Source organism: Acanthochromis polyacanthus, chromosome 17 (genome assembly GCF_021347895.1).
Source record: "Acanthochromis polyacanthus isolate Apoly-LR-REF ecotype Palm Island chromosome 17, KAUST_Apoly_ChrSc, whole genome shotgun sequence".
NCBI classification, from domain to species: domain Eukaryota; kingdom Metazoa; phylum Chordata; class Actinopteri; family Pomacentridae; genus Acanthochromis; species Acanthochromis polyacanthus.
This window is the reverse complement of record NC_067129.1, coordinates 13,248,202-13,268,925: the sequence shown is the minus strand read 5'-3', so window position 1 is coordinate 13,268,925 and position 20,724 is coordinate 13,248,202. Positions and strand designations below refer to the sequence as shown.

The window sequence follows — 20,724 nt, the reverse complement described above, 5'->3', positions numbered from 1 at the left end:
AAAGGTTACAATAAAAAAAAAAAACAGAATGGAAAAACAAAAAAAACACATTAATTTTCATGTAGTTATTAAAAAAATATTAAACCTTGCATCCAATGATCGTGCCAGAATGTGAAGACAGTTAACAATTCCTGGAGCATCCGTTCCTGCACAAACAAATACAGGTTTGCTGTTATGAGCCTTCAAAGATGCTACATTGCTACATACTGTATATGCAAAAACAAGAGCAACTATTGTTCTAACTGGGATGTCTAAAAAACACATTAAGACCAACAGAAAACAAGAATGTATGAGAAACATAGAAAAGAGTGAAAAGATTTAGAAAGATTGTTGTTCAGAAAGTGATATCTTACCAAAGAGAGAAACTCTGTGCCTCACCAAAGCAGACATTTTACAGAAGATACTACAGTGAGAAGGAAAGGAAAAGAAAGGAAAGGAAAATGCAAGAAAAGAGGATAAAAGCAAGAAAATGCCATTTGAAAAGAATACACAACAAAGCATCTCTGTTTGTTATATCTGTGCTAGTGTGCGAGTGATCACCTTGCTATCATCTCCTTTTCCTTATTGGAAGAATGTCCACCACTACCCAGAACTTTCGCAGGTGTGGATAAGAAGTAGAGGCAGTGATTTTTGAAATACTGGTTGATTAGAGGCATCAAGATCTACGAGAGAGAGTTTCAGATGGTTTCTGCAAACAGTACATAGTAGTTGGTGTGTCTAAATTGTTACGACTCCAGCTTTACACAGTAGTCTCACCTTGGCAAAGAATTTGATTTCCTGCTCATGAGGAGACTTTTCCACTCGCCCACTGCTAACCACAGCCTCTGTGAAACACATTGCAAAATACGTCGTTTCACAGTAACATTCCCAGCAAAGACCTATTATAAGTTACACCAACACAGATCTATTATTACCAAGATGTGCAATGAACTCCTGAGCAATTTCCATCCATTTCAGCAGCTTCTGCAGGAAACCAAAGGCAAATCTCTTCTCAATGGATGATATGTCAGACTCCATGTCTTTCAGGCCCCTAATGTCAAACAGAGGTAAAATCTTTATACTTCATGCTTGATTTTATTAAAGATTTCTCCCATGAGTATTTGTGGCACATCATAGAAGGAATAAACTATAATGCCAGTTTCATGAATAAACTGTATTTCATAAAACTAAAGCACATTGCCGGCAGCTTCTGTTTTTATCTGTTTATCTATTTTTGCAAATTAATCTCTTCATACACTACTTTGATTTAAATTTTAAAAGCACTGATTGGTATAGTGTGGTGCATGCAGCCTGTCAGCTTATTTTGATCGCTTTCAACTTGATCAGTACAGATGAAACCCGGTCTCTAATCCTATTTGTGTCATATGAACAGGCAGGTGAGGATATTTGGTAGGGCCGCACAATTAAAATATTAAACTGAAAATATGTAATCAAAATAAATTAAATCTCTGTGTTGAACGAATACCGGCCCCTGCTTAATCTTCCACATAAATGTTTCTTTGCGATTACCTTGTGACAGCATATCCATTAAGCTGCAGGAACTTGAGCAGCTCATAAGCCTTCTCTCTATCTCGTGCCTTTTCTTTTGCTGTCAGAGTGTCATAGGGTACCAGCAGAGGATGTGTTCCACCACCTACACAAACATAAACACAACTATTAGGAAAAAGACAACTCCCTCATTTTTAATATTTCTTCTTCTAAAAGAATATCTTACCTTTGGCTTGAAGCTCCAACTTTTTCTTTCGTCCCCAGGTGTTGTGGTAATTTTCTGCAAGTTGCTCAGCCATTGACTATGAACAGACATAAACTATGAATATTAATCAGACACTAAGATTATAGCACTGAATGCTCAGAATTTTGCTGTCGTACCTGCAGATCTCTTGAAAGAGCCATATGTGAGATATCGATCGGCTGTGGACTGTAGCCATGGCTTGGGTCATAAGTTGCCTAGGACAGAAAGATGATTACATATTGTACAATTAATAGCATTGTTGTGATGGCATTAATAAGTATTGTAATAATAATCAAATTGTTCTCTACCTGAGCAGTCTGTGAGATTTTTCGAGATGCAGCTTTCTTCTTCTCTGACTCTTCTTCCTCTCTAGCTTTTTCTAAGGTCCATTCCCATGCCAGCATGGCCTTAACTGACTCTTTGATTGGCCAGCGGTAGATTTCTTTGTCCTTGAAGAGAAGTGAATTGATCAGAAGGGAAGATAGATGACGTAAAGGTACACCAAGATTTATTGCACAGCATGTCAGGGAACCTACCTTCTCTGAGAAGGTTTTGTATGGTCTGAGCATGGGATGGGTTTTAGCATTTTCATCCAGCACCTCACCGTAGGACCAGTTATTCTGAATCTGAAACATACATGATTATTATACATTATGTATTGCAGCTGTCAATTAAGAATTAGAAATTCTGTGGTTTCCAGCACATAATATACAGCTGCATCCAGCTAACACACAACGTTGAACGTCCTGAATTAGCTTAACATTAGTAATAAACTATCTTGAGTGATTATAGCGACTGAAAACAAAAGTTCTACCTTTTCAAAGGCCCATTTGTCATGTGTATATTCAGCATATTTGTTGATAAAGGGATCCAGTCTCTCAGGAATGATAGTGCTATTAAAGAAGAATTAGAGTACATTAAGAAAACAGTTATCAGTTACTGAACAGAGAAATGCCTAAAGTTTGAAAGCACAATGAGAAAACTCCTACTTTGTGGTCTCAACTGGTTTGGGATCAAAGTTTCCCTCTGCATCAACTGATGCTTTTTTCTCTGTTTTGGAGGAGTAGCTGGCATCCACATAGTCGGGAGGAATGGCTCCAGCAATAGCACAGATGCATGGCATTGAAATTTTGAAAATTTCAGCATCAAATTTCTGGAATCACAATAACAACACATCACAATTTGCCCATGGATGATCTAATAAACAAACAATTAATATCATATTGCAGGTGGTCCACCTTGTGTGCTAGTGATTCAAAGATCCCCCAAAACAGTTTGCGGGTAAGATGCAGTTCCTCTTCTGATGAAACTCCAAAGCTGGCCCAACCATTAGGGAGGCAATAATATTTCCAACACCGCTCATAGTGATTGGTCAAAAGCTGCAGGATGTATAGTAATGTCAAATTGAATACCAGAAGAACAACTGAAATCTATCAAAGGGAAGTTTCCTTTCAATAGTTTAAAAAATGCCAAAGCTCCTCTCACCTTCAGCGGCATTTTGGCATACTCATTGAGGATGGGAACATCAAACACCAGCCGTCTGAGCAGGTGCTGAAGCATGGATGGACGCAGATGCCTAAAAGAAAGTTAAACAAAGTTAAATATGAATACAGCAAAATTAAATTACACAAAAGGCTTGGTATGATGTTAAACTCACTTGCACAAAGCCATGAGGCACTCTTCAATAATGTCTCTTTGGGCTTTTGTGAACGCCCGTCCACGAGACAGTCGGTAGATTGTGTGCAACATGGAGTCAATCATTATGGCTCGGTGGTCACTGCCAGCAAAGAGTGGGGCACACTTGGTGATAAGTGGCAACACAGCAGAACACAAGTAGCGGTTCAAAGCAAGTGCCATTTCTGTGGTGCTGAAAGCAACCTGTTGGCAAGAAAACACAGTAGTTAATGAAGTCTAACCGTATGCTTTTCACTTCTACCCCAAACGCCATGTACAAACCGTGTCAACTGATTGAGGCTCACCGTGTCCAAGGATGCAGCAGCCCTCATGTCAGGCAAAAAGCCCACCTCCAGCACGTGGAGCAGGAAATCTTGGTTGTCAATACCATAAACTCTGTCGAGGAATAGCACCATGGGAGCCTTGTGATCTGGCACAAAACTAGCCGACATCTTTGGCTCTATAATGCTGTTGTCTAAGCACAAAAAGAAAACATTTTTGAAAAGTTATCGACACAGAAAAATCAAGAAACGGATCTGTCAGCAGCATACAATACATGCAGTTAAAATGTGTACGAGCATTAGACAAGATGCTGTCTTGATTAATTCATAAACGTGAATTAAAGTCACCTGACAAATTTAATATGGTCGACCAAATGAAGTGTTTACCTTTCCCAAAAGAAGGAATCTGAACAGGAAGACTGATGACCCCGACCAGATCCTCAATAGGAACCAGAGACCTCAGAATGGCCCTGATCCTTAGAGCCTCACCTTTACCAGCCTGGATCAACTGCAGAGACAAAAGCCCTTTTCAGAAATAACATATCTAGCATTGCTAGTTTATCAGTGTGATAAAGTCATTCAGATATAGGTCTCTTTTGCATTAATGCGCCTCACACCTTCATTCAGATATACCCACAACGGGACAGAGAGCTACTCTCACTTATAAGACACTCATGAATCCTGCTGCCGTTTGATGCTGCAAATATTTAAACTCACAGTGAAGACTGGAGGCAACAAAATAAACTTGAGCTCCTGTTAACGTTTTGTCTAATCCCAGATTACATTCATTTTTGACAAGTCTAAGTAATCTTAGCTGTTACAGATTCTGTCTTCATTGTGATAAAGTTTCATATTTATTTATTCATTTATTATTACCCGATCCAAACCAATAAGATAATAATCAGAGCCAAAAAAATATTGTATTTTATTATTTATTATTCATTTTTATGTCTTTTTTGCTCTCTGTGATGCTTATGGCCAAACATTGGTGATTAAATGTGGAAAAAAATCTTCCCTAAACAGCTTTACACAAATCAGAGTATGTGCTTCTGCATCTTCTGCATTTCTATTTGCTAATGTGACTGCCAGCAGTTCAGACTTGGGCTGCGTTGTAAATAATACGGAAATGTTATTAGTGAACTTTAACACAGAAAAGTGACAAGGGTGATTATTCAGACAAAAAGCCAGCAATTACAGAAGCCGTTGGACTAACAGAAAGGATTGCAAGAGTAAAAGGAACTAAAAGCATTCAAAGTCCAGCACAGTAGCTACAAAACAACTTACATGCATCTCTGGAGCACAGCGTCCCAGCAAGTCAATAAGAGCAGAGTAGAAGGACATGATGGCATTTCCCAGGTGCACCCTGTTCTCCTCATGCTGCTCCTCTCCTCCAAACCTGCAAGAAAAAAGTCATTTTTAAATCTTTCTGCATCTCTCTACAGCTACACTACACCAGATTATACAATAAATCAGAAGACCTTTGATCCAAAGCCAAAAGCTCTTACATGGGAAAACGTCTGTCTTTTTTAACACTAGGACCATCCCTTGCAGGGTCTTCTGATATTTTGATGGCCTCCTCTATAGCAGCCAGCAGACCATTACCACCCTCCCCTCTCAGGGCTGGACCAAAGCACTCAGGTCTACGAATGAGGAGACGTACCACCACGTTGGCATTCTCCTCTACGCTTTCTCCTGTAGGAAAGAGAAAAAAAGGCTGTAAGGAAATTAGCATTAAAAATGTGAGCATTTGCAAAATGCATCAAACAAAAAATCTGACCGTTGACAAATACAGCAAAACGAAGAAAGTCGAGGTATTTCTCTCCACCGCAAGGATTCCATCCAATGTCAGGGTAGCCTTTAGCGAGTAGCATTGGACAGCTCTGAAGTCCACATCCAGCTAAATACTTCACCACCTGGAAAGATATCAGTGTGCTTAAGAGATGAGAAAATGTGTTTACTGCACTTGTTTTGCGTATTATTATTTAGTGTTTACCATTTCTAGATCTTGCTCTTGAAGAGCCAATGCCAGCTCGTTGTTGTCAATACAAGAGGCTGCAGCCACATCCAAGGGGGTGGAGCCACGCATTCCTAAAAAGCACGCGCATACAGTTCACATATCAAGAATAAATCATTAATGAAATAATGCTGAGACTAAGTAAAAGGAATCACCAAGGCCGATGCCACTGTTCTGGAGAAGGTAGCTGAGATGGTCAAACATGGAACGCTGATTTTGTCGACTGATGCGACAGAAATAACACAGAAAGCGGCAGCAGTTTGTCACCACTCGTGGGAATCTGATTTCCTGTTAGAAGAAAGCATATTTCAAAAGTAACAGTACTTCAAAGATATGTCTTATTGTATTTAGTTGTCTAATCCATAGTGCAAGAAAAAACAAAAAACAAGAGCTATCTGTAAATTGAACGTGCAACTGAAAGGATTAAAATATGCACCTTTGAGTCCCCACCACCCAGTACATTAACCATGACCTCCATGACAGTTTCATGCATGCCCAGTGCTCGCATCAAGTTGGGATGCTGATAGAAAACTTTGTTACTCATGATGTTCCTGAAGAAGACATAAATGAAGTTTAGCGTTTGTCACATGCATTCATTGAGAAAATCAATTCAAGGCAAGATATTGAGAATAATCTAGAATGTATATCAACCCAATGCTTTGAATCATAAGCCTCTCCTCTTCTGGACCCATCTGGACAATAAGCAGTGAGCGGATCTGGCCCAAGCATTCCAGCAGGTCCATGGTGTCCTGAATTGACACTGCATTGATGGTGTAGGCCTTGGGAAGAGCACGCATGAGCTCTCCCAGCCCATCATACTGCCTGTGCAGGAGGCTGAACATCATGCGCACTAGCTCAGGGTTCTGGATAAATGACTCCTGGGCCCAGTGGATGGTAGTATGGGAAATAAGCTCCTGCAGTGTGCCTGGTAGAAAAGGACAAAGGATTTAAGCAAGAATACAAAAGAAACCATACTAAAGGGATCCCGGTTAGATTTGATTTGGGACCACAAACCTCAGTTATGAATGCTAAACTTAACAGAAAGAAAGTTGCTCAGGGATTTCTTGCTTTAATAGAACAGGACTAACACATCACTGTATTGTCAAACGACAGACAACAAATGTTTTTGCTCACTCGGTTTTTTATCTTCCTGTGGCTCTACTTCCACCTCTACCTTCTTCTCACGGAATTTTTTAACCTTGTCCAGCAAACGAAACAGTCGTCCGCGGAGAGAGTTATCCACTTCTTCCTCTTGCTCTTCTTCTTCAATATGAACACCTGAGAGTGATGTTTAAAATAAGGCATTGCAACTTATACTTACAGTACAGTGTCAACTGCAGTATAAAACTTAAATTCTGACGTCAGTAGGACGGATGTAGTAGTAGATGAAAACTGACCACAGTGTGCCAGCAGAGCATTGTGAAAGATCAGCAGAGAGTCGCGGACTTCATCTGGAACAGGGCACTCTTCATCCTCAGCACAGTTCTTGAAGTTCATGAGCATGTTGACCTTAACAACAGTGAGAGGACCAGACAGATTAGTGCCTTTATTTGACAAACTAATATTTGTTTTTTGAGTAGAATATTCCATCTAAAACCAAAAGGTAAATTTCAAGCATAAAAGCACAGCCGAAGTGTTTTTTCTGCATGGTATAGTGGACAATGATATGATGGTGTTTGCATATATGTTTCCTTGGTGATTTTTTTCTGTGAGCAGCTAAGCACATTATAAAACAGCTGCACTGAAAATTAAAAATGATGTTACCTATATTTGCCCACACTTCCAGTCTTTTCATCTGCATTGTCTGAAGTACCTGCTCCTGTGGTGGCGAGCGAAATTCACGGGTCTTGCGAGCAGTCTCGGCAGCACTCATGGTGAAGGCAAGCATAAGTTCATTGTAGCGCTGCCTCTGATTGGACTGAATCTGGCTTACAAACTGGTCTGAAAAGGCGGTGATGGCCTCCACTCTGTGACGTAGCTCACAGTCACAGAAATACTGCAGAAGTGTACACATCTAAAGAACAAAAGAAAAGTGAGCAACTAAAAATACATAGTAGAAATCAAGCAATTTTTTGGAGAACACCGCAAAAAGACCAGTCATACCTGCAATTTCACTGACTCTGGTAGCTTCATCTGGAAAAGTCCTTGCTCTAGATGTTCTTCTTTCTCCCCAGCTGTGTCTACAGGTTTAATTTCTTTCTCGGTTTCCTCAGCCCCTTTCTCACCATTTACTGGATCTGTCTCCACAGCAGCTTCCTCCTGTGGCACAACTGATTCAGTCTCCTCTAATTCTTCCTCTTCCTCCATTTCCTCCTCCTCCTCACCCAACCCATCATCTTCATATTCATATTCCTCTTCTTCTTCTTCCCCGACAGCTTCTTGCTCTTCTTCTTTGACTGCTGCTACTTTTGGAGGTGCTTTCTGGTCCTTCTCTTCCTTCACTTTGGCAATCTCCTCAGCAGGCTCCTCTGCTTTCTTTCCACTAAAGACAGTGGGCTCAATCATCTTCAGGATGTGTGTGACGTCTTCATCATCAAACACACCCATTATGAGAAGGGTGCTGATGAGCTTCAGGATTGGAACAAAATGGAACTCAACGCTGCCTCCCACAGGATCTCTCATGGCTTGACCTCCATCTTGTACTGCTTCAATCAGCATGTTCAGAGCTTTGGTCTTGAGCACCTGGAAAACCAGCAAATTTGAGATTATTAGAGAACTTGAGAGCTGCTCTAAAGTGTGAAAACTGTTCAGTCTCACCTGTAATGGAATGACTGGACTCAGGGTGTAAATGTCTGGATCTGTTCCCACAAACCCAACTGAGGAGAAATGGAGTTTGGGACGGAGGCATGTGGTGAGGCCAACCCCTGGTAAAGCATGAGTTTTGTCAGAGTACAGGGTGATACTGCGTGTTTCGTCTGTCATTGGAACTATGAATTCTTTGTTGGTTCCCAGACGATTCCTTTTAGCAGACTCCAGGTGCATGCTGATGAGCAGGTCATAGAAGCCACTCCTCATTGGTCCAGGTAAGTAGGTGTTCTCTATGGCGTAGAAAAGCTGGGATTCGTCCACATGGCTGCACAAAGCGTGGGCCACACGGTTGTTTCCCAGAGCGCACACTGAGCCATACAGCTTCAGAGTGTGGTAGTGGAACTTCAGCAAGTCCATTCGCTCAGAGAGTTCCAGGATGTCAATACACCTAGTTGAAGGAAAGGGATGAATTTTGTCAAAAAAACCCACAAAATGATTTTATCTTCAACAAATGTAACAGAAAATGCAGAGTGACGCAGCTCGAACCTGTTCTCCTCTGGAATGTGAAGAGCCATCATGGTGAGCGGCTCCTGGCACTCGACCATCCAGCCCAGTCTCTCACTGACACGTCCTGTTTCTGGAGCCAGGAAATGGTTGGGCATTCGGCTCCAGATGACTGGGGTTAACATCTGGATATCCAGTCGAGGGGGGCACTGAGGGACAGGGTTTTTGCGTTCACTCCGGAACATGGCGGCTGAGATCGGCATGATGTTCTGGCAAAACAAGTGAAGGAGACAGGAACAGACAATGCATCAGAGAAGAGTTTGCATAACAAAGTCGATGATGTGCAATTGTGGTCTTGATTTTGAGGACTGGTGCAAAATGAATACAGTGATTCTTGGTGACTGACCTTTAGCTTGCCTAGTTCAAACTGAAACATATTTTGACTGGAAGGCAGAACAAAGACAGCTGGAAACAGTTTCGTGTTTGGCTCCACCTGACAGAGGATAACATAACTTATTGCACCAGATTACTTTATATAGGACTTCAAATACATATTATTCAACATTAACCCTTTACGCTTCAGTGCGTCGTCGGTGTACCGCCGGCGGTACACTTACTAATTTGCATAGGAATTTCAAGAATGTCCGACGGCTACAAACCCGATTATACAAACACTATACACCGATGGAAAGCTTAGATTCTCATGAATCCGCCGGTATGAACCACTTTCAGATGCGATTACCACAGCGGGTGAGAAAAACACATTTGTCCGACAAAAACGAATATTCATCCATCCGTTCTCTATACACAGCTTCAACGCACACAGCGCGACTCACATTTCCGGGTTCATTATTACACACAGAAAAAAAGATTCCACAAAAAACGGCCATAATCCAACCTTTTACATCCAGATGACACAAGCCAGTAAACTATTTTGTCCAAAACATGTCCTGAAGTCGGTATAAAATCCACGAATCGGTCGTTTTCAAGGAAATGCACCTCGCAATGTGCGTCCAATATTCCCTGTATTTTTCGTCATTTTTTTATTTAAAAATAGAATATTAGCGATTTTTTGTACTGAAAACGGCTGGAATTGACTGAAGCTTAAAGGGTTAAAGAACTTTATTTTGAATAGTATGAATATCAGACTAAGCTTAACTAACCTGGTAAAATGTGTTTATCTCTTTTCCATTGGCAGTGAACGTCATAAGTCCTGTGTCCAAATCAATCAGACAGCCAATCACAAAGTCCTCCTGACTGACTCGGGTCTGCTGGGAGCTGCTAAACTCCCCTCCCCATACCATGTAGCAGTTACTGCGCTTTATGCTGAAGAAGGAAGAAGATTTTTTTGTGCATGTTATTACATTTTGAATAAAAACACACATTTACTTATTTTTTGTTCGTTTTCTCTCTACTAGTAACATACCTGTCATGAATGTTGCCTTTATCATCGCCTACAGTGACTGTTACATTTCTCACTTTACTGATGTCAAAATGTGGGTCATACTGGTGATAGTCAGGTGTGATCCAGCCAACCCACACTCCACCTGGTTCTTGTCCCGCAAACACTCGCACTGAGTAATAGTACTGGTAAAGGAACAAGTTGTTGGGAAAAATATATTAATTCAATACAAATATTAAAAATCACAGCAGATGAGCTCAATATAGAAATTACTTCATTCAAAGCACTATTATTTATTTCGCATGTTAAATGTTGAATCTTAATAGTATAAGGCCAAATGAGCAAATGATGCATATTATATGGTTATGAATATCATGACCACATAGAGTTATACCGTGGTGGTATTGAGGATGATGTCGACATCATCCCTGTCATCGGGTACCACATCTTCCACTAAGCGAGGCATGGTGGGAACAACAGGAGGTGGAGTTATTAATGCAGCCTTCTTAGCCTTGAACAGGAAACTGTAAATAACAGCAGAAATTACTCAGTATATATAAAAAGCTAACAGGGTATCCTAGCTGTAGCCTTCTCAAACCCAACATAAACGTTCTCAATTCCATACCCTTTCTTCTTGCTTTTCTCAGTGGAGGCATCCTTTTCATTCTCTCCATTTTTGATGGCAGGAGTCTCTTTAGGCACCGATGGTTCTTTCTTCTCCTCTTCCTGCTCTTTACGAGTGGCTGACTTCTTAAGTATTTCAAATTCAGAGTCTGGGTCCACCTCTACCACCTCATCCTCTGGGATGGTCAGAGCACGAGTAAGAAGAGTGGTCCCCGCTGGGACTTTGAACGTCTCATGAAATTCAACCGGCATGCTGAGTCTGAAGAATAGTAGGTCTGTGTTAGCGTTCTGAGATCCAAATGTCTTGTGGGTCGCTTTAAGACAAGGGGCTGACTCCACTGTCCCATCCACACGTGATCCCTAAACAATGAAAGAAAGGGTCCAGGTGATTATCTACAAACTGGTTATTCGTAATAGAAACCAAAAAATGTTTCAAAAAAATATTGTGACAAGTAATGCACAATACCTCAATGTGAGGATGATCAGGAGGCACAGCCATGAACTGGGGAAGGCTCTTGCTGAACCACATTGTAATGTCTCTTTTCATGTTGATTGCAAAGGGTTCAAATCCCTCCTGCAGGCCACAGATGGTAAAGTAGCGAAGACTGCTGACGTTTTGACCCAAGTTGATCCTGCCGACTTGGGACAGGCCCAGACTACACACAGGTATGAAGCCTAGAGATGTTCAATACATGTATGAACATGGATGTACATCACAAACAGAACTCTATGTACTCATGTTCAGTGTCTCCACCTGAAAACTTTATATGTCGCTACTAGTTACTGTACTTACCTTCTCCTATCTCGATATCCTTAAAGGCCATCTCTGAGCCTGAGTCGCTGATTAACATTTCTCCATTGAGTGTAAACATGATGTTCATCTCTGTGAGGTCAATCATACAACCCACCACGTCACCAGACTGCCACTGACGACCAAATGGCTCAGTTCCAACATGCCAACGTTGGGCCTAAAAAGAAAAACATTTTAAAATTTAGAAGCTTAGGCATCCTTCACAAGCACATAAACTATGTCTGTGTCCCACCTTGAAGCCATTGAAGACATAGGCCAACTCATCTGCACCAAGTTCAGTGTCTGCACGAACACTGGGCCTAGCCCAGCCAACTCTCATCTCTCCAACTGTTACAGCTTCAAACTCAAAGTACCACTTCCCCTGAGTGACAGCGTAAGATTTCTCTGCTCTGAACACTCTGATTTTATCTCCACGGGAACTGCCAGGTCCATGCCCACCTACATTAACACAAACAGAAATAAACACTTGGCCACTTGGAAAGCTTTAAGATTTGATTAAAAAAATATATGCCTTTAATAAATAATTTTGTAGGATGACATTAAAAATAAATCAATGTTCCTGCCACTATGTTTATAGATAGCAGTGCAGACTTACTGCTCTCCTGGTCAGGTGGTTCTATGTTGTAACCATATCCGATGAGGGTGCGAACAGCTGCGCAAACTGTGTCTCTGTTAGTCTTTTTAGTCTTTTCATCCAGTAGGTTGTAAGGGACCAGACGGGGATTGCGCTTGTTCATTATATCCTACAAAAGAAGATAACATCAAAAATGAAAATGTGATTCAACATTTAGGAAAAGTGTACACAGCATGTACTCAGTGAAATATCTGCTCATACTTGTTATCATCATCAAAGTGACCTCTTCATAAAAAGAACGGTGATACCTGCACAATACTGTATGTCCAGCCCTGGCGAACTCTGTCTCTTGCCCACACATTGTGTCCATTTTCTGCCAGTCTCTCAACTAGAGTGTTTTGATTAGGAGTCAGTTTCACATGGTTCAGGTCCAAAGGGGCCGGCTTGTATCCACTGCTCTGCATGTAACTAACAAATGATGCTTTGTAATTAGGATGGGTCCTTTAGAGCCTTTATTATGCTTTTACAGTAGACATGATAAAAAGGAAACCAACACACATAATGCATTAAAACAAGTGAATGTTTTGCAGCTCACGTTTTGGGGAGTTTGGTCTTTTTCAGATTCTCCTCTGCTTTCTCATCTCCCATTCCTACATGACAGCCCAGTGCCAGCAGAGTCCTTTGAAATGAATCACACGAGGCATTAGAAGTACAAAGAGACAAAAGCCCAGTGCTGTTAATTATGCGAAGACTCTGACGTACTTTAGTGTCTCTCCTGACATTGCTAAATTGTAGTTCTTCTCTGGTTCAGGCAGACTCTGGAAATCTACCAGACAGGGATGCAGCTTCTTGTTGTCATCACGAAACTGTAAAAAAGTCATGTGAAAAGGTTCAGGAAGGAAATTGTCAGCGTACATAACATTTTCTGTGGAAAAGGTGACCAACAATGAAAGCACTCACTGGTCCAAAAGTCCATCCTTGTTCAATGCGAGTAACAGCCCATAATTCATGGCTGTTTTCTGCAAGTTTTTCTCGAATGCGCTCCAAATGAGGAGGAAGCACAATCTGTAAAAATAATAAAATCAGTGCAGTGCAAAAGATAAAGCTTAAAGCAGATGAATCTGGGCTTACCTGTATTGTGTCCACAGGGCAAGGAGTAAAGGCTGTGTGTGAAAGGGACTGAGTTGGACCCAGCAGATTGCGAACATCATCAAAATCATGTTTATACTCCTTTATGGGCTCAATCCGCAAACGGTCTCTGGGCAGAACTGCTTCATAGCACGGAGCATAGCCTGGAGGTGGAAGGAACTTGAAATCTCCATGACGTCCTCCGAGAAGAAATCGCAACCTCGTGTTTGGAATGGAAAATATACATTATTCTAAGTATTATGTCATAAATCGATGGTACCAATAAAGAAAAACAAATTCAGAATTTTTTATTTCATAATGTCCTACTTAATGCCTGCAGAGAAGCTGACCACTGGAAAGAACAGGCCGTCCAGGTTGAAGTTCTCAAACATTCCCTGAACGGGATGCCCATTGATACGGAAGGAAATGCTGGGCACACTGAGATCCAAACAGCAGCTGACCACGTCCTCTGCTGCCAGGACGTGCTGATTGTGCGTAGCAACATGACGTGGAACACGTCCTGCAGACACACAGCAAGTAAAATCATATTCTGTCAAGTGCATAAAATCGTAGCGTAGGTGTCCACAGTGTTTTTCTCTGGCAGAAAAGCATAGACATGGCACTTAGAATGCATCATCTCAGGGCTTCATCAAAAAAGCACTGGGATAAAGAGCGTGGGTTTTCTATCTATGGTAACACTCTCTTGATAACACACCATTCTAACCATCATTGTGTGATAGATTAGTATCACCTGTAATAGTGATAATTTCTCTCAGACTTTTTTTTTTTTTCAGACTTAAACAGCTTGTGGTTTTCATGTTACCCTCTGCCATCCCTACCCCGATCCCAAATGTTTTCTTTTCTCCTTTTCCTCAAGACAGGCGCGCTCCCAACGGTGCTGCAGCCCGAGCTTGCCATTGGCAGGGCAGCTCAAATGAAATTTTATCGTATATGAAAGTGTGCAATGACGATAAAGGTCTGATTGATTGATTGATTGATTGATTGATTGATTGATTGATTAAACAGAAACAGACAGAAAAAACTGGTTTTATTTTTCTGGTTGTCAGAATGACAAGTCCCGCACATGTGATTGGTCATGACACCAGCACTTTCACAAAAAGTTCAGAGAGTGTTAATTAGAAGTGCTCCGAGCAGCTGGAGCGCTCTGAAAATAGCCAGTGGGTGCAGCTGCTTTTTTGTAAGTGAATGCATATGCTTTCTCCTTATCCGGAGCTATTGATAAAGGATGCTGGCATTCAGAAAAAAAACATTATGCGGACAGTTTGATTTGAGGATCTTTCTATTTATGTCTTACTTGTAGGAACAAATGTAAAATTGTTGTACAGACAAAGAATGTTTTTGAAATTGTCCAAGTTTGAGATGAGGATGTCGCAGGTGCTCTTCAAATGCATGCAAAAGACTACTTCTCAGTCAAACCATGCTTACTTTACCTGACCAGAGGTGAAGTCCGTCAAAACCATAGGAGTAGAGGTCATCCCCGACCCCGTTAGCCCCCCAGCCTTCCCCTCCGCCAGGGTAAGGACTGTAGCCCTCCGTCAGAGCCCAACCCACACGTAGGTGATATGGCTGAGCTGTAAGGAACGGCTCCACGTGATCCACCATCACTTCAAAATACCACTTCTTATACTGAGTGGATCCTTCACAGGTTCCAAGGAAAATGTTGGGTCTCATGCTACAGGAGGTTTGCAAAACAAATACACAACTCAGAAGAGCTGTTTAGATAATCAGTGTAGAAGAAAAAGCATGTACTTGTGCATAGTGACTAACCTGGTCACATAGTTGATAATGTTGGTTTGAAGTAGGAGGTCTCGGCCTGGAAGTAGATTCTCTGTGATGAGATTCTGATTTGACCTTACAGCTACTCCATTACACACACACAGAGAACAGAGCACATCCAAGACCTGACAGCAAAAGAAGACAGAAATGTATAAAGCCTTAATGCATTTTATTTATTAAATAGATCAGTTGTAATCTGGGGGCTTTAATAACTCATGTTCAGTAAACAGCATTAGATGTTCCTGACCTTATGGTTGCGTCCATGTTTATCCAACAGAGAGATGATGGATTTGATGTGATTTTCCTGAATAATATTCAGCACCTCAGGGCTTTCAATCAGGACACAATACAACACCTCCAGGATTCCTGTCATAAAAATGAGAGAACATATAAATGTATAAACACCGGAAACAACAAAAGGAACACGTGTAATTACAAGTTTCACATGGTTAGTGTTTATAGGAGGGATATTCATTTAAATTGTGTTGTTATTTGATCTGTTGTGTACGCTGTTTGAAACAAATCTAAATAACTTTCAAAGAAAGAGACAGATGACAATGTGTTAACTGATACCGGTGAGCAACAGACAAACAGTTATGTATTCAAAGTCATTCAAATACGCCGGCTTTTAAAGACAGCAAGCAAGAAAAAGACTGTGCAATTGTACGTTTAAATGAGGTTCCTGATATCTTAAGATACCTGAAGATGCTTCCAAACGATCCAGTTTACTGACCAGCCAGTCGAGGTTATCACAGAAGAGGGCACAGTTAGCACGATTACCTCTGATCAACGAAGCTTTACGGAAGAACAGAAGCAGAAAAGATTGTAATGCAGTGAATAAACAAACAAGGCAGGTGGCTAGATATGAGGAACATAAATGACTAATCTAAAACAGATAAAACATAGAGAAAATTTAAAAATGAACATACCTAGCAATTCATACAGTAAATTTACTATCTCCTTCCATGACTCTGCAGCTTCTTCGCCAGCATACTCTGAGAAGTGGGCTGCTGTGTTGTACACATTGAGCCGATCAACGCAGTCCAGAACAAGAGTAATCATGCCCTATTAAAGGCAAAAAAATTTATGGATAACCGAAATACAAATATTGCAGGGAAATCAGATAAATTAAATGTACATCCAGAATTCAGCTGTTTTCACAAATAGCCAGACCAACCTCTTCCTGGAAGAGGTTCTGCCTGTTCTTGAGGGAGCGAAGCTTGAACTGCTTGTCCTCATGTTCCAGTTCCTCCTCGGGGGGTCGGAAGTAGAAAATGAGATCCTGCAGAGAGAGCACCACTGTGTCCATAGGCAGAGATGGAGGATTGGCAGATTTGTTTTTCCCACTCAGAGCATCTAGACCTCTGAAGACATGAAAACAACATGGAAGACATGAGAATACTGTGACAAATATGCTTAACAAAGATTTGAATAAAGTATGAATGAATTAGCGTACTTGATGAACTGGTTGAAGAGGCCTGTTGTGCTGAAAATCATTCTGGCTGCTTGAGACTCTTCAGTCTGAGATCGAGCAACTGTGAGTGCATCATCCATGTGGCCTTCTTTATGGAGGATAGCCTAAGGGAACACAGCTGCTTTTAAAACAGAACTTACATAGTTATGATCAGCTCTCATAAAGTACATGCCGACTTAAATGTCTTGCTATTGTTACGCAAGCACTCATCAGGGATTTACATTTTGCTGTCATGCTGATGTATAATCCAGCGTTACCTTTCTCTTTAGAGGACCAAGACGTGCAGATTTGGCATCAACAGCAGCATAAGTAAGCCAGAGGCCAGATAAAACATGCTGAACGAAGCACATGGACTCTCCATACTTGATCTCAGGCGTGCCCATGCCTTCCACATCCCTCTTCTGTGTTACTTCAATTTTTTCCTGTAGTTTAAATAAAAAGTGTGATATTTGTTAAGGCTGATATGACAATTCTTCTAAGAATCTCAAACATCAGCACAGTTCATTTGCAGGACAATGACCTTTGAAATTCTGAAGCAAAAAGCTGTCATCTTGGAATTGGCCTTCTCTGGATCCACCAACAGAAGTCCTTTCTCCTCATCAAGAAAAAGGTACCTGCCTGTTGTTATGTGACGTATCCGGAAAGACTGGCCCCATTTAATGTGACCTCCACTCCAACTACAAACGGGCATAAATTAATAAGCATTAGCACACTGTAAAGTCCCTTAAAGTGAAGGAGGAAGTTAAGACACTTACGCGATGCGTAGAGGTTCAAGTCTCCATAAAGATCGAGCATGACTGCACACAGCCCCTCCTTCATAATGAGCAACTCTGAAAAAAAAAAAAATCAGCCAGTGATATGTATAATTTGTTTAAACTTTTTTCAGATAGCTAGCACATCACAATGACCATGGTCAGTTATTCTATCATTAAAAGGAATCACAGATAAGAAGCAGGGACCATTCATTGTTAGTGTGTTCACTTAAGCTGCAATTTGAGCTGTTGAGAAACATTTTGCCAATAAAGCTAATCAAGAATGAAAGAACACTGCTCACCGGCGCTGGTCGTCCCCCTGATCAGCTCCTGGGATTGCCAAGCACTCGTCCATGTGACCATGGAACAGCCTCAGCACGTACCCTCCTGTCAGAAAGCCTGGAGAACAAGAGTCAAATTTTTAAGATGAACTGAAAATGTTTAGGGACAAAGATACTTCTTTGAGCAACAACAAAATGACAGACCTTCAGCCAGCTCACATCCAGACATCACTGGGGTCATGGTCCATAGTGTTTGCATGAAGGAAGCATCGACCATCAAATCACCACTGGCATAGGATAAATGCTGAAAAGAGTGGTAGTATTAATAAGAAGGATTCATAATAAACTGTAACTTAGAGTGCAAGTAAATACAAATATGGTTACCAGGTATCGCTCTGAAGACACACTGACAAGAATGAGGTCATCTCCCACTCGGACCTTCTCGCCTTCAGACCTTTGCTTCGAGGCTGGATGGATGGTCCACCAGCAGGCCTCTCCTGTGAGTGACAAATAGATTAAGAATGCAGAAATATATACGTGGGCATATGTGGATTTATTGTGCAGAAAAGTGCATAGCCACCTGTGGAGTCTTCCTGCAAGCCCACATCAAACGCCAATTTGTCTGTCAGCGAGCGTGAAGTAGTCAAACAGCTCAAATACTGCAGCATAAAGGAGGGACAACAAGTTAGTGTAATGAATAATGAAATGACATGCACTCCAACCTGCTAGGAGAGAGAGAATAACAGGCTGTGAAGAGAAAAGTTGCTTAGAAGAGTGAACAGAATCAAGTAGCAGGAGCCAAAATAATTGCAAATGTACTCACCATGTTAGAGTGAGTGTGTTTCAGGAGGATGGCATGTCCATACAGCAGGGTTCGATGACCCCCACCTTGCGACGACTGGGAGAATGAGGTAGAGAAGTGTTGAACTAATAGAAGGGGATCAGCCTTTTCAACTTTACAACTTAGTAGCGTAGTAGTGGACAGACTCCATGCATGTGCTTCAAAAATAGCAGGTATAAACACCACAGTCATGTCTTGTTATTGCATATCAAGCAAAGCATGAGTGAATTTATCTCATAACAGCCTGAACAAAAGAGCAGAAAAAATTATTCATTTGCATTTTCATCACTGAGAAAGGTTCTCTACAGTGGAGTATCCAAAAAGTATGCTGATCCTCTGTTAGTGTTTTCTATTTTCACTGCCTATTAATTACTTAATTATTAAAGTAATTAAACAAAAGGCTGAATGGAGATTCATGAGCAAACATCTTTCAAAAAGCAGATAAAGTTAAAGCTAAGGGTTTTCTCAGGCAATGGGTATTAATCAGTAATGTAAAAGGCTCTATTACAGCTCAAAACCAGCTATAAAGGGAAGCTGTTACGACACAGTGAAAATGAAGCAGTGGAGAGAAATGTCATGAGACAGTGACAGAAAAGCTTGAGTAAACATACCCATTTGTCCAAATCCACCGCCTGGTAGGTGGGAGAGTGAAGGTGCGTTCAGTCAGAAAGGAAAAAAATAAGTTTACTCTGGACTTTTTCATTATATGATTGGTGCATGGCCTGGAAAAGAGCCGCCTTTTAACCAAAAAGTATTAATTTCCCTCTAACTGCGTCTTACCTCATCCACAGAAGAGTTGGACAGCATCTCCTGTAATGCTCGTACAGACAGGGACTGCTCCAAAATGAAGCAGCAGATAGCAAGGTCTGGAGGGACATTCTGAAATACAGGACAGCCAGTAAACCTGGTGATCAGTAGCAACTCAAATTGTCAAAGAAATTAGATAAAAGGTGCTTAAGCAACTGTGTCCTTTCACTACCTGAGCATTCGAGGTGGTCTCAAGGAAACACAGACGATTTCCAAATCCTTCACAGGAGAGACACAGCTTAATCTGTTCCTTAAGAATCGATGCGGTGCACTGCAGCACTACCTGGTCGTCCTACAAAGTCAAAACGAGTCTAAAGTGAAGGACATGTTTTGGAAAACATATGGAGAGCACAAGTAGAACTGAAATGCAATCAGTGTCAGTAGTGTAGCGACATCTGAGAAAAATTCAGCATTCTGGATTTTAGAATACTCGATACCAACTCTGATTTGATTGTATTAAAAGTTGTGAAGCCAAAACTGCATGTCTTCTATTGCTGCCAACTCAAATCTTAAAAGATTTCTTCTCTGGTTTGGCATTGCACTCCTTTAACTATATCACACTCACAACATCTGCAGATTGAAATCAAGTCATTCCCATTCATCAGCACATCCCACCAGGGTTTTTCCTTATTCAGAATGAGCCTTTAATGAGTGATTACTCATGACAGTAAGCACGATCGGTCCACATTCACTAAGAAAATCAGTTTGTGTTACCACATTTGACAGAAATCTATGCATTTTCCTGAAGTATCTGACCATTTGTGGAACAAAAAGCTCTATTATGCTTGAGCAAATGAAACTCCAAGTAAAAAAGCTGGTTAAAAATATACACTTCCTCTTGTTATTCCCATTTCTTATCAAGCTAGCAAAGGCCATTTTCTTTTGGAGCTGGCTAAAGTCATAAATTCCTCTATGCAGGGAAAACATTTGACCTTAGAGCCTTGGGATTACCTCAGTTCAGGCATGTTATGCTTATAGTGGATAATCATGTAGCCTCAAGCCATTAGCTCAACCCGTAGCAGAATGTAAAATTGGTGGAGGTACCCTTAAAATGCATTTAACAAATCTTTGATTACACTATGCCTCTAACAGTTCAGGGGAAAGCATACTGAATGTAACCTATACCATACTATATCTGCTAGCAGCTGCATTAAAACCAAAGCTAATTTAGGGATGTCAACATGGCAAGAAATAACAAAGGAGCACATATAGCTAATATGTCTGATTATGTCTCTCTACATGTATGAGATGTATTTGGCAACCAAACCTTTAATCAAAGT

General features: G+C 41.0%; 1 protein-coding gene across 1 annotated transcript in view; it reads right to left on the bottom strand.

The window, feature by feature from the left end:
- Positions 1–20,724, bottom strand: part of LOC110948811 (ryanodine receptor 1-like) — a 51,674-nt gene that overhangs the window by 27,169 nt on the left and 3,781 nt on the right. The window contains exons 2-64 of the mRNA XM_051937541.1: positions 19,617–19,736; positions 19,418–19,516; positions 19,249–19,269; positions 18,620–18,694; positions 18,377–18,455; positions 18,181–18,293; positions 18,001–18,100; positions 17,818–17,914; positions 17,519–17,593; positions 17,284–17,440; positions 17,021–17,185; positions 16,746–16,867; positions 16,467–16,653; positions 16,219–16,354; positions 15,989–16,084; positions 15,537–15,655; positions 15,281–15,414; positions 14,944–15,185; positions 13,820–14,012; positions 13,496–13,712; positions 13,325–13,429; positions 13,127–13,230; positions 12,960–13,043; positions 12,673–12,832; positions 12,386–12,533; positions 12,023–12,228; positions 11,773–11,947; positions 11,446–11,654; positions 10,981–11,339; positions 10,750–10,879; positions 10,380–10,540; positions 10,117–10,279; positions 9,360–9,446; positions 8,996–9,222; positions 8,459–8,897; positions 7,805–8,383; positions 7,515–7,715; positions 7,099–7,210; positions 6,836–6,979; positions 6,353–6,626; positions 6,138–6,252; positions 5,857–5,989; positions 5,681–5,775; positions 5,465–5,600; positions 5,193–5,379; positions 4,972–5,083; positions 4,075–4,195; positions 3,712–3,881; positions 3,390–3,610; positions 3,218–3,308; positions 2,971–3,111; positions 2,722–2,885; positions 2,547–2,625; positions 2,269–2,358; positions 2,041–2,181; positions 1,870–1,947; positions 1,715–1,790; positions 1,510–1,633; positions 915–1,030; positions 757–824; positions 541–662; positions 354–403; positions 86–146 (exon numbers count right to left, since the gene is read on the bottom strand). Coding sequence (XP_051793501.1) covers positions 86–146; positions 354–403; positions 541–662; positions 757–824; positions 915–1,030; positions 1,510–1,633; positions 1,715–1,790; positions 1,870–1,947; positions 2,041–2,181; positions 2,269–2,358; positions 2,547–2,625; positions 2,722–2,885; positions 2,971–3,111; positions 3,218–3,308; positions 3,390–3,610; positions 3,712–3,881; positions 4,075–4,195; positions 4,972–5,083; positions 5,193–5,379; positions 5,465–5,600; positions 5,681–5,775; positions 5,857–5,989; positions 6,138–6,252; positions 6,353–6,626; positions 6,836–6,979; positions 7,099–7,210; positions 7,515–7,715; positions 7,805–8,383; positions 8,459–8,897; positions 8,996–9,222; positions 9,360–9,446; positions 10,117–10,279; positions 10,380–10,540; positions 10,750–10,879; positions 10,981–11,339; positions 11,446–11,654; positions 11,773–11,947; positions 12,023–12,228; positions 12,386–12,533; positions 12,673–12,832; positions 12,960–13,043; positions 13,127–13,230; positions 13,325–13,429; positions 13,496–13,712; positions 13,820–14,012; positions 14,944–15,185; positions 15,281–15,414; positions 15,537–15,655; positions 15,989–16,084; positions 16,219–16,354; positions 16,467–16,653; positions 16,746–16,867; positions 17,021–17,185; positions 17,284–17,440; positions 17,519–17,593; positions 17,818–17,914; positions 18,001–18,100; positions 18,181–18,293; positions 18,377–18,455; positions 18,620–18,694; positions 19,249–19,269; positions 19,418–19,516; positions 19,617–19,736 — 9,305 coding nt within the window. The remainder of the gene's footprint in view (positions 1–85; positions 147–353; positions 404–540; positions 663–756; positions 825–914; positions 1,031–1,509; positions 1,634–1,714; positions 1,791–1,869; positions 1,948–2,040; positions 2,182–2,268; positions 2,359–2,546; positions 2,626–2,721; positions 2,886–2,970; positions 3,112–3,217; positions 3,309–3,389; positions 3,611–3,711; positions 3,882–4,074; positions 4,196–4,971; positions 5,084–5,192; positions 5,380–5,464; positions 5,601–5,680; positions 5,776–5,856; positions 5,990–6,137; positions 6,253–6,352; positions 6,627–6,835; positions 6,980–7,098; positions 7,211–7,514; positions 7,716–7,804; positions 8,384–8,458; positions 8,898–8,995; positions 9,223–9,359; positions 9,447–10,116; positions 10,280–10,379; positions 10,541–10,749; positions 10,880–10,980; positions 11,340–11,445; positions 11,655–11,772; positions 11,948–12,022; positions 12,229–12,385; positions 12,534–12,672; positions 12,833–12,959; positions 13,044–13,126; positions 13,231–13,324; positions 13,430–13,495; positions 13,713–13,819; positions 14,013–14,943; positions 15,186–15,280; positions 15,415–15,536; positions 15,656–15,988; positions 16,085–16,218; positions 16,355–16,466; positions 16,654–16,745; positions 16,868–17,020; positions 17,186–17,283; positions 17,441–17,518; positions 17,594–17,817; positions 17,915–18,000; positions 18,101–18,180; positions 18,294–18,376; positions 18,456–18,619; positions 18,695–19,248; positions 19,270–19,417; positions 19,517–19,616; positions 19,737–20,724) is intronic.